This window comes from Typopeltis vanoorti, chromosome 4, assembly GCF_054136105.1.
Source record: "Typopeltis vanoorti isolate ZY-2024b chromosome 4, IOZ_Tvanoo_1.0, whole genome shotgun sequence".
Lineage (NCBI taxonomy): Eukaryota > Metazoa > Arthropoda > Arachnida > Uropygi > Thelyphonidae > Typopeltis > Typopeltis vanoorti.
Window position 1 is genome coordinate 81,860,616 of NC_143552.1, and position 16,953 is coordinate 81,877,568.

Consider the following 16,953-nt stretch of genomic DNA (forward strand, 5'->3'; position numbering starts at 1 on the left):
TGTGCCCTGGCACACCCTTTGAGAACCACTGGTGTAGATGATGAACGTAGTTGGTGGAGACGAAGTGTTGTGGAGTAGGTGCCCTTCCTCGATGAGTCTTTGGACTCCCTGGAGGTGCTATGTAATCATAATAATAATAACTCTCTAGAAATTAACTGTATATACTCCTTTAATAAGAATATTTTAGAGTGTTAAAAACAAAGGTAATGTTTTGCCGCCGGAGCTGTATGTAATAGATCTACGTGGCAGCATAAGAAAGGTTGTTTATGAAATTTTGTGTGTATGTGAAAGGCTTACTCGTTCTGCATGTAAACACCTCTGAAGTCAGTCAGAAAAGTTCAAACAACTTTCCAATGGTCGACAACTTGCAATCAAAAGAAAGCGGAGAAGAACAGAAAGCGGGCCGAACTTGAAAGAAGATGAAAGAGTCATGCTGAGTTCTTTGGGGGTTACAAACTTCGTGCGAGGTCTCAGAGAAAGCATAATAAAAAGGGACAGAGCCAAGCATAGGGAGCTTCCTGGTTCAAGACGTCGCTAGAGAGAGAGACGACTCCTAGGGCAGAGAGAGGGTTTCCAGCGGCCGCAGACAGAGCTCCCCGCTTCCAGTCATCCACATTTTGCGATCCCAAGCCAGAGGAGGAAAGCCGATGTAAATTCCCGAAGCAAAGAGTTGGCGGCTGTTTCAGTTATTGAAAGAGCTTCCAGTCGCCGAGAAGAGAGGGGGATCCCATTCGAGAGTGAAAAGAGACAGTCGGTGACAATTACAGTTTCTTAGAGGCAGGAGTTCAAGCTACTTGAGACGGCAGTCCAGGCATTTTCGGCGAGCCAAAGCAGAGGAGAAAAGATGATGTAAATTACCTGAAGCAGCTTTGCTCGAAAGTTTTTCTTTTCGCCGTGGGAGAACAACATTTTGCTGGAGCTGTACAAGTACCACAGGTCGCTGTTTACATCCCACTATTTTTCCGATGAGATACTACTGAAGCCAAATTTCCTGAAGGAAACTTGAGATCTGAGATGAAAGAATTGCCATAGAACTTTTAGTGAAAGACTTTTGACTGAATGTGCGATACAGAGCCTTTGTAAGTTGCACACTTTTGTATATTCCCTCTTATAGTTTTTATAGAAGGACGTTGATTATTGTTTAATAGTGATAAGAAGTTCCTTAAGAGAGTCAATTAGCATGTTGGAAATTGATATCAAATAATTTGTAAAAATAACTAACCTCTTTGCAGGTAAACTAGGAGTTTAATAAGTTGTATTTGTAAGCAGAGAGTTAATAGGTTTTTGAGTTAAAGAGATTAATCAATGTTGAAGTAGAAAGGTTTAGCTAAAGAATTTTTATAGATGGATAGAGAAAGCAATCTCCCTATTGTTTAATTCATGTATATTTCATAGTAATGTAAATAAAATGTGTTTTTATTTTTTTGTTAAAGGAGTGCTGCCTTATTGTTTATTTTTACAACTGCACTGTTCCTAAATAAATCGGACTTGTGAGCGGGAAACTGAGATAGCCAAAGCGTAAAGTTAAGTAAAAGAATAGATCACAACTGTTTGTGTAAAGTTTTATTGAAGGAATTTGTGTTAGAGAGAGAAATCTGCCCACCGTATTATTGAGTTTTATGCTAATTAAATGATATCAGTGGTGCAGTCTAAATTAAATAAATTTTCTAATATCTTAGGCATAAGACTTGTAATGCGGAAGGTAGATAAACATAGTATGCAGTAGAGTAAATGAGAAAGGATAAGAGAGAAAAAGCGCATTAGAGTAAAGCTAAAAAATTAGGAATAGAATAAAGATAGAAGAGAGTAAAGATAAGAAGATATTATATGCATACATATGTTTGCTTGATCTTGTTGAGGGAATGTCTGAGATATAGATCTTAAAAGGAGTTCGAGTAAGCCCTGAGGCAAGCCATTCAGAAGGAATCTGGGTCTGCTTTTCCTTCCTCTAATATGGACCTGAATTTTTCTGTTTGTGAGCATGGATTCTAGGAAGTGTAAGGTTTTTTGTATTTTATGATGAAGCTAAGCTTTGTGAGCAGGCCTCTGAACCAGACTGTGTCATAGGCCAATGTCTAGTCAATGAAGACGACTCCAGATTTTAATTTCTTTTGAAAGCCATCTTCAATTTGAATTGTTAAAGCCAAGACTTGATCACAGTAGTTTCTTTCCGGCCTAAAGCTAGCATGCTGTATAGGGAGAGCTATTTTGATAAGTGGGGGGAGATCTTTTTTAGGATGATTCTTTCCAGGAACTTGTAGGTTGAGCATAGAAGAGCAATTGGGTGAAGGTTTCCAATGGAGCTGGGGGTCTTTCCTGGCTTGAACTGCAATTATCTTAGATACTTTCCAGAGGGCTGGTAGTTCTCCAGTAGAGATGATGGTGGAGAATAGGACTGACAGCCATGCCTTTCTGTGCTGACGAAAGTGTTTAAGGCACTCGGGAAGGAGGCCATCGGCTCCAGCAACTTTGCCATCCTTGATATGTGATAGGGCTTCCTGGATTTTCTCTGTTGAGATTGGGCTACAGAGGTCTGGAGTTTCAGGGTTTAAAGCTAAGTTGTGTCTCAGTGTAGTTTGCATGTCCTTCTTTCTGGAGGTCTTTGGATTGATCTTAGATGTTGAAAATAGATGGGATGCAACTTCATCTGGAGTAACCTGTGGAACTTTTTTTGTTGTTTTGTTTTAATTTCTTCTCCAAGTTTTCTCAGTAGGGACCAGCTTTTCCAACTAGATTTAGAGAAGTTGAGTTCTTCTATGGCTGATGGCCATCTCTCTCTCTCTCGTCTATTGTCATCCAGAAGCCTTATTAGTTCTTTAGCCACTAATGGGTCACCAAATTCATCGTGTAGGGCTAGCATATCTTCAAGCATAGTGTATAATGGGGCCAGAAACCATGAGGGATGGTTGCTTTGGCTGCTATTTTTACCAATTTGACAAATCTGGTGTAGTTTTGGGGGTACAGGCTGGATGGTATTAATGGTTTGATCAACTTTTTTTGCCAAACTCCTTCCAATTGGCTTTCCATAGGTTTCATCTAAGGATTGGAGCAGTTTTAACAAGTGAAATAGTGGAAGCCAACATCACTCCTTCCTTCTGGAAGGGGCGATGTTGGCTATTTGGAAAGCTGCCAAGGATAGATCTATTCATTGATAGGAGGTGGTTGTCACTGTCTCTGGAGAATATGCATAGGTTGGGAGTATATGCCTTTCCCCATCTGGCAGAGTGAAAGGTTTCTGGTTGTTTAGCATCAAAGATCTGGTGAAGGTTGTGAATATCTCCATCCAGTTGGCCAGTCGTTCTCTGTTAAGGTCAGCAGATTGGTAGCCCCCACATAGATTGGTGTGAGTTAATCTCCTGCATAGGTAATGGATGTGTGTGTGTGTGTGTAGTGAGGGACAGCATGACATAATAGATACGTTCATGTTGTTGCAAAATGCATCAAACAGTGAAAAGCAAAATGTTAGAAATGAATAAGTATGAACATGTATTTTTTAACATATACTGAACAAACTCTGAACTAATGAAATCTATGGTGCATAAATAGTTGGTCAAGTAACCATAAAACATTAGGCACAAATTCATCATTAATTGATGAATGTTGAATAATTAACATCCTATATTTGCATTCTTGAGGTCCCCTCCCCTTTATATTGTGCTTTACTATTAGAATTTCTACTGTTAAAATTTAGATATTTAAATTTCTGTCATGATTTTGAAGATACCAGGCATTTACTAAATTGTATTTTGCTTGTTAAGCCAATATTATCACCAGATGCACTCATCACTACAATAGTCAGTCGTTATTCTGCTCTGAAAGAAAAATCTAGCTCTTCTTAACCACACATCCAAATTAAACTTCTATGGATGCTCCCTTGTCTTCTCCCCACCTTCCATATAATGATAATTTCATCAACATATCCCATCCTTTCAGAAATTGATAACCTGTCATATCACTCCCTTCCTTTTCCCTCTTTACTAGTGTCTGCAATCCATATACTCTGTTTATCCTCATAATCTACATTCCATAATTTGAATATCATCCTTGTAATTCTTTTTTGAGTAAATACCAGTGGCGGCCTGTGAAGTTTTAAGTGGGGTGCTGTCTATACAAAATAATTTAAAAAAAATTCTTTTTTTCCTAATCAGTAACCAATTTATTAATAAATAAATTAGTTACTGATTTATTAATCTACAGATTAATAAAAATCTGTAGATTTATTTATTAATAAATTGGTTACTGATCAGGAAAAAAATAATTTTTTTAAAAATTATTTTGTATAGGCAGCACCTCACTTAAAACTTCACGGGCCGCCACCGGTAAAGACTAAAGAAAATTTTTTTTCATTTACAATAAAATTATTTTGATTTAGCTCTAATATTGTTGAAAGAAATTTCAGTTATTAATCTTGACTCACTTTTTATGTTTCAGGATGGATATTGAGGAAATTTTATATGCATGATGTAAAGCAAAAATCAGTATGTTAGGGGAAATCTCTGTGGATTTTGATGACATAAAATGCTGCAAAATAGAAGTATTTGGTAATCAAGTAACATGGATGCAGACAGTCCAGAACTGTATAAGAAAAGTATTTTAGATAATATTTTATTTTCATCATGGCATCGCATGACTTGTCAGCTGTCAAGTATACACATACATCACTGTTTTGTCATCGACTTGCTGCAGTTCGTTTATCCAGGTTGATTGGATTGCTGCTTGTTGTTTTGGTGATGGTTCCATTGTTTACTCATCATTATTTGTCTAAGGTAAGTTTCAAATAGAATTCTGATGTCTTCATTATTTAGATCAGTGGTTCCCAACCTTTTTCCACTTGTGTACCCCTTTTAAACCCATTTCTATAAATTATACTCCTTGTTTTTAAAATAGCTGTTTTTAGGCACTGAACAAAAATGTCAGTATTTATCTTAATGTAAAATAGTGGAAATGATTATTTTTTGTGTATCCCTGAAAGTCCCAGCACAAAAGAACGTCCAGCACGTACCGGTGGATCGTGATATACATACTTTGTTATGATTTAGATCATAACAAATGGGCATTAATATTTCAATTACCATTTATTCTTTCATATTATTATGAAAAAAATAAGATTCAAAAGATATAAGCTATTTTTTTTAATCAGGTTTTCTCAGGTGAGTGTGCTGTGCATTATGGGATCCAAAGAGCAGTTTGGTATGAAATCACCTGCTCTTGCAAGTATAGTTGTGAACATTCTATGTGTGAAGTTCATTATTCATGCTATAGAAAAAATATGGATATAAACAAGAAGATAATTTGCCAAGTATAATATCAGCAACTGTAATCTTAGTTGTCAACAGTTTACATAAATTTGCGTGCACACACACAGCACTTTTCTTGTAAAACAATAGGTGCCAGTACACATTCTTTGCTAGCAGGAAAAAGTTGAAAACTAAAACCATGCTGCATTCTTATCTCACATGTCATTCTTAATAAAGGTGCCAATATTTCGTACCATTCCAAAAAAAAGCACTGTGTTTATATGTATATGCAAATTGTATAGAGTTCCAATGATAAAGTATGAGTTAAAAGGCATTGTTATCATGAAGTATATGATTTATGTGGATAAATCAAATTTCAAATTTTATTGAAAATTTTTAGAAAATGTACTTTATCTTCTTCAAGAAGAAGATTTCATGCATGAAGAATTTATATAAACTAAAGTGCCTTTGAATTAAGGATAACTACCTAGTAAAGTGTTAGACCCCCCTCCTTTGACCCTTATAACATCCACCACACGATGAGGCAAAGACTCCACAAGCTTGTGAAAATGTTTCACAGGTATGGTGATCGATGCATCCTCCAGAGCTGTTCACAATTTGCTGAAGTTCGACAGTGATTGGACACTGGCCTGAATACTCTGCTCAAAGGTATCCCAAAGATTTTGATGGAATTTAAATCAGGGCTTCTAGGTGGCCACTTCATTATTTCAAAGTCAACAGAATGATACTGGAACCAAGCAGTAGTCTGCCTAGACCTGTGAGATGAACAGTTGTCTTGCTGGTAGATAGGTATGCATCGTGCATCTCCATTGGTATGCATGATGGACATAAATGGGTGAAATGGTCAGCCTTGAGTTCCATGTACCAGGATGCATTGAGAGTAATTGGTACATGTACCAAAGGACCCAAAGACTAGGGCCAGTTCTAATAGGTGTACAGGGCATACGTGCACACAGGCAGCGAAATCTCTAGGGTGGCCGATAGAATAAATTTGATATAGCCTATAGTTAATTTAAAAATATTGGCGATGAAATAGGAACGTAACATTGTTAAAACTTATAGCAGTGCTAACTTCGAAATATCTTCTTTGGGTTTCATTCTCTATCTCTTTAAAAACTTCACTCAACAAGGAATGTTCATTCAAGCAAACCATAGTTTTGGAATAGTTTTTTGCTACTAAAAATACATAATTGGGAAAAAAATGGAATTACAATTTTTTTGTATTTTTTTGTAGTACCTATTATAAAATATACTACTGTCTTTCAGATAGACTGACAGACAGACAGACAGACAGACATACGGACGTACAGATCGGAGTTTTTTTCGGAATCTATACAGAAAGGCTTAACTCAGTTTGGGTCATTACAACATTTATTTATTCATTCAAAAAGAGAAAAAATAATTTGTGCTTATTATTACCATTATTATTAATGTTTTTTATTATGTTTAGATATGTCAGATAGGAAAATTAAATGTCTGTGTGGTGCTTTTTATCGCAAAAGAAATAATGAAAGTCATAAGGAAAAGGAAAAATTACAAGGATCCATACTGAAATATGTAAAGTTAGACGAAGATAACTCAACATCAATCACTTCAAAACCTTTTCCAGACAGTAAGGGTTAAATCAAAGTGGAATGTGAAAAATCAAATGAAAAGTTTGAATTTCGTTCAGAACTGTGCCAGGAGGAAGAGTCAGTGCCAAAATCAAGCTGTGGGGATAATTTACAAAGTAGGCCTTCTGGTAATTGTGCTGAATTCACGACAGAATGTGATTTAGGGGATCCCTGTATCTGGCCATCTATTGTTAATAATCGGTTATTAGAACTCATAATTCATAAGGGACCTGTAACACCTCAAAATATAAACTTTTATTTATATTTTGAGGTGTTATATTTATTTTTATTTATTTATATTATTACATAGAGGACAATGGAAGATCATTTTCCACATCACAGTTTGTAAGACTCTTACCTAATGGTAGGAGTGTTACAATAATGTTAAAATTGGTTAATCAATTTTGAAAAATCTAATAGTGTATTTTGCTTTGTTTTAAGCTGTTTGCTTTAAAGAAAAACAAATTAACAGGAAGTCGGGTTTTCAGATTGGTGACATTTGACAACTAATTTATCATGACATGAAACTAGTGTAGAACATATGCAAAATTATAAAAACGTTTTTTTTTTCGAACATGTACAGCAGTGAATAGAACATATGCACAAGAATGGTGATGTTCTGCACAAATTTTTTCCGCCAAAGTGGCTATCACTATTATTGCATATGTTCTATTCACTGTTGTACGTGTTCGAAAAAAAACACTAGTGTAGCCTTACCCTCGAGGGCGGCCAATTATCTCTAGCACACAGGCGTCTAACAGTCTAAAACCAGCCCTGCTGAAGACATCCACCTGAAGACGCCCCAGGTCATCACTGAGCCACCACCAGCTTTTACAGTTCCAACCTGACATGCAGGATCCATGGCTTCATGGGGTTGGTGTCATATCCTCAGTCTCCCATAGGTGCTATATAGGTCCCATAGATGGGAGGTGATTTGAGATAATGTCTGGCCCCTATCAGTCCGTATGATGTGAGTCAGACACCAAAGCCGACAATCATTCAAAGCTAGTTACCCTTTGCAGTTTGTCCAGGTGCGTGTTTTTTTTACTGGAATTTTCATATCCCTGGAACACTTGAAACTCTTGTATGAGACAGTTGCAAACAGTTCACTGACAATTTTGGATTGACCCAACTGTTGGGCACTGTGATCTGCCCTCTGTCAAATGCATCTAAATCCTGCAGCTCTCCCATTATGCTTCTCACAGCTTGGAGAGGCCAATACTGACAGCTAAGTATAACCACAGTTTTGGCCATGCATGTGCGCAAAAAAGGGAGTTGTGGTACAGAATTTGCATAGTCTCCTAACCCTAATTCAATGACACTTCATTGTATTACAGTCATTATGGCAAGACCATGTATCAAATATATGGGATTAAATGGAAGAAAACTATTATATAGAGGTCATTAAAAGTCACTGTTTTTGGAATCAGCATCTGCAATAAAGCATTCCCATATTTCTGCAGTATATGTACATTAAATTACCAGAAATTTGAGAGATGGTTATTTTAAACCATCTTCATTTTAATGGATTTAAAATGGTTTTTAATTGTTTCCACGTTTACTTGATTGAAGTGCCTTGTGTTTCTTGTGACAAGTTTTGTGCTTGAGGATACTGGGATTTTGAAATCCAGCAAACTATCAGGAGTTTAATAAATGATCATATTAATTTTTGTTCTCTGGTTGAGTCAATACTATTAAAAGTTTAATATGAATAATTGTTAATATCTATGATTATATAGTATGATAGTTGATAGGAAGTTGCTAATAATGTAAACTTTTCGTTTGGTACCATCATAGTCTACTGCACAGCACATATCGGGAATTTGATGGTGACAAATTATAGTATGAATATTGTATGTTAGTCATCTGTGAATAGTTCACAGGTGCTCTCTGGTGAATAGTTCACCAGAGAGCATCAATTGATTCTATGATTAGTTGATCAGTATTTGAAATTTTGGAGCTAGATCATCATTATTTTAGTTCTCACAGAAAATGTGAGTTGAGCATGACAGGTTTGCAGAGCTTTAGAAAATTTATTTGTTTCAATGGGTAAAGAATTACTGTGGACTGAGGAATCAGTCTATTGAATGCTGCTACTTACCTATAGGTGATATATAGATTAGAATCAGAATATAATTCGTTTTGGATAACATGCACATTTTTCTAGTTATTATTAAATATCTGCATTCCATTCAGAAATTACACTCATTATCCAAGCCTTAATTTCCCTGCTAAAGTCTTGCTAAAACTACTCGTTGCAACTTCTCTCTATGCTCTCACTTCCAGATAATATCACTCACTTGAAGACTTCAGAGTTAGAGTTGATCATGGTATAATTTTTTTCTTCCAATTCCTGCATAGATAAGCTAAGCATATCATCCTCTTCTATACCAAAGCAGTGCAGCTTATATACCACAAAAAAAAAAAAAAAAAAGGGAGGGGGGGAAGAAAGTCATCATCAAATTCCTGCCATGTATCCTCAAGGGGTGTACAGGATATAATAGTACTACATGGAAAATTTACGTCATCATTACTAACTTCCTATTTACAATTTTCCTCCAAATCAGTCTATTACTTGTCAAGACTCCAATATTATCATTATCAGATCTTATATTTCTATTGTCTAAGGCACATTGTACTGTATCAATCCACCTATATCTTGGTCTTCCTTTGGGTTGTTTTCCTGCCAACTTGGCAGAGAACACTTGTTTTGCTAATCTTTCCTCGCCCATTCTGTTTAAGTGACCATACCACCTGACATTAGCTCTGCTAACGCATTCCTGGATGCCGACAATGTCAAGTTCTTAACCTAATATCCTCGTTTTTATTATGATATTGCCATTGATGCCATCTATTCACGCCTCTAATCTTTCTCAAGACTCACATATATGCGGTCTCTAGTCATTGGTCAAGTGTTTTACTTTTGACCCAGCTCTCAGATCCATTAGTTAAAACTGGTTTGAACACTGTCTTGTATACAGCTAATTTAGTGTTCCGACTAATTTCTCTCTTATTCCATATGAATTTATTCAATTGACTTGCTACCATACCAACTTTGTTGATTCTGTTGTCTATTTCCATATTTAATTTACCATCTTCACTAAAAATCATGCCTGAGTAGCTGAAATGTTTTAATTGTTCCACAGGTTCTCCTTTACAACACAGTTGTAAACGAGGAAAATGTTAATTGTTGAAAATTAACATTTTCAACAATTCTACCTATTTTCATTGTCTTTGTCTTTTTAATGCTGACCTTCATACCATATCTATTACAACAGTTATTCATTTTAATTAGGGAATCTTGCAAACTTGTAGCAGATTTATTCAGAAGTATAACATCATCCGCATAAAGTAAAGAGCTGACATTAACATCTCCAATTTTGATATCAGGTTTAATACCACTTTCCTTCATAATGTGATCCATATAGACAATGAATAACAGAGGGGATAATGTACATCCTTGTCTCACACCAGATTTAACATTAAACCATCTTCCTGTACTTTCTTCAATTCTAACTGCTGACTTACAACTCAAATAAAGACTAAGTATTGCTTGTTATAATGCCCCATTGACACCATATAACTGCAGCGTATTGAATAGCTTCTCTCTTGGCACCTTGTCATATGCCTTTTCCAAATGGACAAAACTTAAATACAGATCTTTGTTATATTCCCATGATTTCTCCACTATTTGTCGTAAAGCGAAGATCTGATCCTGACAGACTCTATTTGACCTGAATCCAGCTTGTTCTTCACCAAGCTTTTCTTCCACAATTCTTCTCAACTGTTTCTCGAGTATACTTGCATATATCTTACCAGGAACACAGTAGGGATATACCTCTGTAATTCTCGCATTCTGTTTTATTGAAATCATGAGAATATAACAGAGATCTGTATTTAAGTTTTGTTGATTTGGAAAAGGCATATGACGAGGTGCCAAGAGAGAGAGAAAGTATTCAATAAGCTACAGTAGTATGGTGTCAGTGGGGCTTTATATCAAGCAATACTTAGACTTTATTTGAGTTGTAAGTCACTAGTTAGAATTGAAGGAAGTATAGGAAGATGGTTTAATGTTAAATCTGGTGTGAGACAAGGATGTACATTATCCCCTCTGTTATTCATTATTATATATATAATGATCACATTATGAAGGAAAGTGGTATTAAACATGATATCAGAATTGCAGATGTTAATGTCAGCTATTTGCTTTATGCGGATGATGTTATACTTCTAAATAAATCCGCTAGAGGTCTGCAAGATTCCCTTACTACATTGAATAACTGTTGTAATACATATGGTATGAAGGTCAGCATTAAAAAGACAAAGACAATGATAATAGGTAGAATTGTTGAAAATGTCAACTGTGTTGTGATCGGGGAACCTGTGGAACAAGTAAAACATTTCAGCTACTTACGCACGATTTTTAGAAGATGGTAAATTAAATATGGAAATAGACAACAGAATCAACAAAGCTGGTAGTAGGAAGTCAATTGAATAAATTCATATAGAATAAGAGAAATTGGTCGGAACAGTAAATTAGCTGTATTCAAACCAGTTTTAACTTATGGATCTGAGAGCTGGGTCAGAAGTGAAATACTTGACCAAAGACTAGAGACCGCAGATATGAGAGTCCTGAGAAAGATTAGAGGCGTGAACAGATGGCATCAATGGCAACATCATATTAAAAACGAGGATATTAGGAAACAACTTGACATTGTCGGCATCCAGGAATGTGTTAGCAGAGCTAATCTCAGGTGGTATGGTCACTTAAACAGAATGAGCGAGGAAAGATTAGCAAAACAAGTGTTCTCTGCTAGGTTGGCAGAATAACAATCCAGAGGAAGACCAAGATATAGGTGGATTGATACGGTACAAAGTGCCTTAGATGATAGAAATATAAGATCTGATAATATTGGATTCTTGACAAGTAATAGACTGATTTGGAGGAAAATTGTAAATAGGAAGTTAGTAATGATGTAAATTTTTCATGTAGTACTATCATATCCTGTACACCTCTTGAGGGTACATGGCAGGAATTTGAGGATGATGATGACTTCCTACCATACCAGCTTTGTTGATTCTGTTGTCTATTCTTTTCACCCCAAAGTGCATAACCTTACACTTTGCCACATTAAATTCACATCCATTTTTCCTAGCCCAGTCCTCCAAACTATCCAAATCATCCTGTAAAATTTTGACATCTTGTGCACTCACAATTGCTCTACCTAACTTTGCATCATCAGCAAACAAGTGAACACTTCCTCTCAGATCCTTTCCAATATCATTGATGAACAAATTGAAAAGCAGTGGTCCAAGAACAGAGCCCTGTGGCACTCCACTAGTCACAAGACGTCTTTTAGACTCCACTCCTGAATAAACCACTCTTTGATATCTCTCCTTCAACCACCCTCTTATCCATCTCACCAACCCTATATCTATACCCATCTGCTCCAGTTTACTGATTAGGGTTCCATGTGGTATCCTATCAAAGGCCTTGGCAAGGTCCAGTAGTATCACTGTAAACCCATTACCCCTATCCAGTTCAGCCATCACTGTGTTATAAAACGTGAGCAAGTTACTGAGGCATGATCTACCCTTCACAAAACCATGTTGTCCCCCATACAATATCCCATTTTCATCTATCCAATCCTGTATTCTTTTCTTGACTAATTTCTCTAAGACCTTGACAATGATTCCTGATATGCTAATCGGTCGGTAATTTACAACAGCGGTCTTGGAACCACCTTTATGCAGTGGAACTATTTTCCCCTCTTTCCACCTGCTCGGGACTAACCCAGACCCGAGACTCAAATTAAACAAAATGGTCAAGGGTACTGACAATTCTTTAGCTGCTTCTCGTACAACACGAGCTGGTATACCATCCAATCCCACAGATGTATTGACATTGAGGTTATGCAATAGACTACTCACCTCCACTTCATTAACCACAATTCCCAGATAATCTACTGGTTTATTTGTTTCTGCAATGTCACCACCTGGATGATATACTTTTGCAAAGTGCTCACTCAGTAACTCAACTATCTCAACTGATTCAGTTACCTCCCTACCATCAGCCTTCTTTAAAATCAATCTGCCATGTACATTTTTCCTTTTACTTGCTACATATCTAAAAAACTGTTTAGGATTCTCTTTAGCCTGCATGGCCAATGTTCTTTCGTAATCCTTTTTTGCTTTTCTTACCACACTCGTCACCCTTCTGGCCTGCGCTTTATACCTTTTATGTGCCTGCCGGTCACCCTTCTCCTTAAATTCCCTCCATAGTTGTTTCTTTTTTTTGCAACTCAAGCTTAATGGTGTTATTCATCCATTTAACCCCTACTTGATTTATTATTCGGACTCTACGTATACAGTCAGCCATTGCTTCATGCAAGCACTTCTTAACTACCTCCCATGCACTATCAACTTCTAGTCCTTGCAGTTGTATATGCCATAGCACTGAACCAATCAAACTCCTAAGCATGTCATACTTTCCAGCCCGATAATTCCACATGTACCCTGTCTTAATTGAAAATTCTACACCTTTAGCCACCTCCCAAGTTAAGACCCTATGATCACTCTCACCGATTGGTGGCAATGTGGTCATATTTGTTACAGCCAAATCCTCAGATGTAATTACTAGGTCAAGCACTCTCTGACACCTAGTATTTTCCATTACATGCTGTCGCAGATAGTTATCCCTTAATAACCGCACAAAATCCAGTTCCTTCCTCCCGTGTGCCCTCTCCTCACTCCAATCAATGCGACCATAGTTGAAATCTCCCATAATAATCACCCTCCTTCTACCCATTTCTTCTATTTGCTTGTGCATACTGTCACCACCCTCTTTTCCATCACCTGGTCTATAGCAGCACCCAATTGTATATTTAGTTCTGCTTGCCACAATCTCACACCAAATGGCCTCAAATGTGCTCTTTTCTCTATCCTGCAATTCAGCTTCTATTCTCCTTGGCTGTAGCTCATCAGCTATCATCAACAGTACTCCTCCCCCCATTTTATTCTCTCTGTCATTCCTGAACACACTATACCCATCACATTCAATCCCACTAGTTATATCATCTACAGTCAGCCATGTTTCACTAATACCTATAACCTGTGGTCTGGAAGTGCCAACCATGGCCAAAAACTCTTCCTTCTTGTTCCTAATACTCCTAGTATTAGTGTACATGAATTTAAGACCCCCATTAGCCCCAATAGGATTTTGTCAAATCCTCTACTAACACACCTCGTACTAACGAGTCTCCATACAGCACTCTATCCTTCATTTTTTTCATGTTCACATTCATACGTCTATTTTTCCCTGTCATACCTTTTATTATTGGTTGGTTGGTTCATTCAGTCTACTTTTGTTCATGCACTCTAGCTGCTGTTTTGCTCTTTCTATCGCACTATTCAACAACGCGATCTCACTCAATGCATCTATCTCATCTTTTTTGTTCTCTGAGAAACCATTTATACTATCATTCACACTTTCTACATTCACACTCTCACAATTTTCTTGTACAACCTTGCCGTTTCTTGTCATATCGCTATTTCCTTCATTCTGAAGGTTGACAAAAATATCACACTCACGATCCGAAATACACTTCAATTCCTCATTCTCCCTACATTTTCTACACACATTCAATCCTTTATTATCATCTAACCACACTCCGACCGCACTCCGCAAAGCGTACATTTCACAGCTAGTACACTGACTCATTTCTTTTATGCTACCGTTCTTTGATAACGATGGCGAACCTTCATTACTGGCCGCCATTTTCCTTCGCACAGGTGCCATCCTTATTTGCAACGTGTTTTGTCAAATTATACGTTATAACACACCAAAAATAGACGCACTAAAATACGCAAGGCAAACAAAACAAAACTACACAATATTAAGTAATTTGTATCGATAACTGAAAATGATACTTATCTTATCTGGAGCTTGCACGAACACTACACATTACGAATTCATCTAGCGGCGACTTCCCGACATAGATTATGTTATAAAACACTTTAGTACACTAAACACGCTAATAAAGCTCCAATAATATACCAAAATTACACACTTAAGTCCATTAAATTGAATCCAAAATGCCAATAAATCAACAAAAAACACAAATCTCTCAGGAGCTCTCCGATAGCACGTCCGTTTGTTCGACCAGAAATGCTGAAGTATGCCTTTCCACATTTCAGGGTTTTGGTGGCTTTTTCTACTTCAATTATAGAGGTATTTCTATTTACCTTTTTATATATGGGTACTATGAGAGCTCTACTCCAATCATCAGGAATTCATCTCTCTGTCCAGGCCTTCTGAACTATACAGTGCAGCCATTGTAAGATTTTTATACCAGCATACTTCAGCATTTCTGAAGTATGCTGGTATAATATTCCATTACTAAATTATTAACTTTAATTAATAATTTTTTCCTTAAGGATATTTTTTACTCAGAATTTTTATTCCCAGAACATTTTTCTTTCTCTTCCCTCTTAACATAACAGGATGATATATGGTAACATACCTCAAAAGCTTTAGTTTTTCATGCTACGTGAAGGACAAGTCTCTAAAGTTTTAATATAGTCACAAAAAAATCAGCCAGAGGAATCAAGGACAGTCAAAGTAGAGAGAAAGTGGCATAAAAGTAATCTAGCATTTTGTTATTTTGTGTTTTTTAATTTGCATCACAAGAACCACATACTATGTAGATACAGTTTTCTTTCTTTACTGATTTTTTTTCAAAAAAAAAAAAATTTATAAAATTTTGAACTTTTCTAGAAATTGCATTTGGAATTTGTTTAAAAATTTTGTTGAGATGTATTATTATAGATACTGTATAAGAAAAAAACGTTTTTTTAAGATAAATTTATCTGAAATATATGAGAGAAATGAGAAAAAGAATTCTTCAAGAATCATTAGATAGGAGAACTGTCTGTAGAATTTATCAAGTTAAGAATCTTAGCAGTGCTGGGTTGTTTTGCTAATAGTATTATATGATTGGCCATTATAGTTAATTATATATCATGTGCTATATCAATCAGTAGTGATGCACACTGATATACAAGGGTGGTCTGAAAAGTTCTCGGCCTTGACCATAGATGGCAACACTATTGGTAAGATTTTTTTTTTTTTTTCCAAGTTGGTACATCTGTCATAAGCATCCATATGAAATTGCAAGTCATTCTATCCAGTAGTTTGTTTAATACAGCTGTTGTCTGTATTTGAAATTGATAAAATTGAGTATCGTGCAGTTATAAAATTCTTTGTAAAAGAAGGTTTAACGATAAAAGAAATTTATTTGAAGTGCGTAAAAGTTTATGGGCACTCTTCTCCTTCCTTTTTAAACAAAAAAAAAAATAAAAAAAATAGGCTGTCGAGCCTAATTAAACGTGGTCGTACCAGCCTTGAAGATGATCCACGTGAAGAACGTCCAAAAAGTGTAACAACACCAGAAATCATTAATCAAATGCACGATATGGTATTCAATGACCGGCGAGTCGAAGTACGTGAAATTGCTGAGACTATAGGCATTTCAAAAGAATGTGTAGGATATATTTTGCACGAAGAATTGCAAATGAAAAAGCTTTGCGCAAGATGTGTGTCGTGCTTGCTCACAGCAGATCAAAAACGCACTCACATGAAAATCTCTGAACAGTGCTTGGAGTGTTTTTAACAAGAATAAAAATGATTTTGTGTGTCGATTTATACTATGGATAAGACTTGGATTCAAAACAGTGGACAGAAGCCATTTGTTCAGCACCAAAGAAGACAAAGTTAGTTCTATCAGCAGGAAAGGTCATGGCATCAGCTCAAGGCATTTTGTTTATTAATTAAGGGTAAAACAATAACCAGGGAATATTTTTCTGATCTTTTAACTAGACTAGACAAAAATATTCGTGAGAAAAGACCAGGTTTGCAGAAGGAAAAAAAATCATCTTTCATCAGGTCAATGCACCTGTCCACAAAGGTGTTTGGCAATGGGAAAATTAAGGGATTTGCACTATGAATTGTTGGAACATTCACCCTGTTCCCAAGATTTGGCTCCTTCTGACTTCTATCTCTTCCCAAAACTAAAACTGTTCCT

The 16,953-nt window shown here is 36.3% G+C and overlaps 1 protein-coding gene and 1 long non-coding RNA gene across 2 annotated transcripts in view; both read left to right on the forward strand.

The window, feature by feature from the left end:
- LOC150107449 (uncharacterized) overlaps positions 1 to 4,545 on the forward strand; it is a 39,429-nt gene extending 34,884 nt beyond the window's left edge. The window contains exon 3 of the long non-coding RNA XR_016548195.1: positions 4,432 to 4,545. This is a non-coding gene — a long non-coding RNA (uncharacterized LOC150107449). The remainder of the gene's footprint in view (positions 1 to 4,431) is intronic.
- Positions 4,546 to 4,616: 71 nt separating this feature from the next.
- botv (exostosin like glycosyltransferase 3) overlaps positions 4,617 to 16,953 on the forward strand; it is a 207,383-nt gene continuing 195,046 nt past the window's right edge. The window contains exon 1 of the mRNA XM_090392101.1: positions 4,617 to 4,766. Within this exon, the coding sequence (XP_090248227.1) occupies positions 4,617 to 4,766 (150 nt within the window). The remainder of the gene's footprint in view (positions 4,767 to 16,953) is intronic.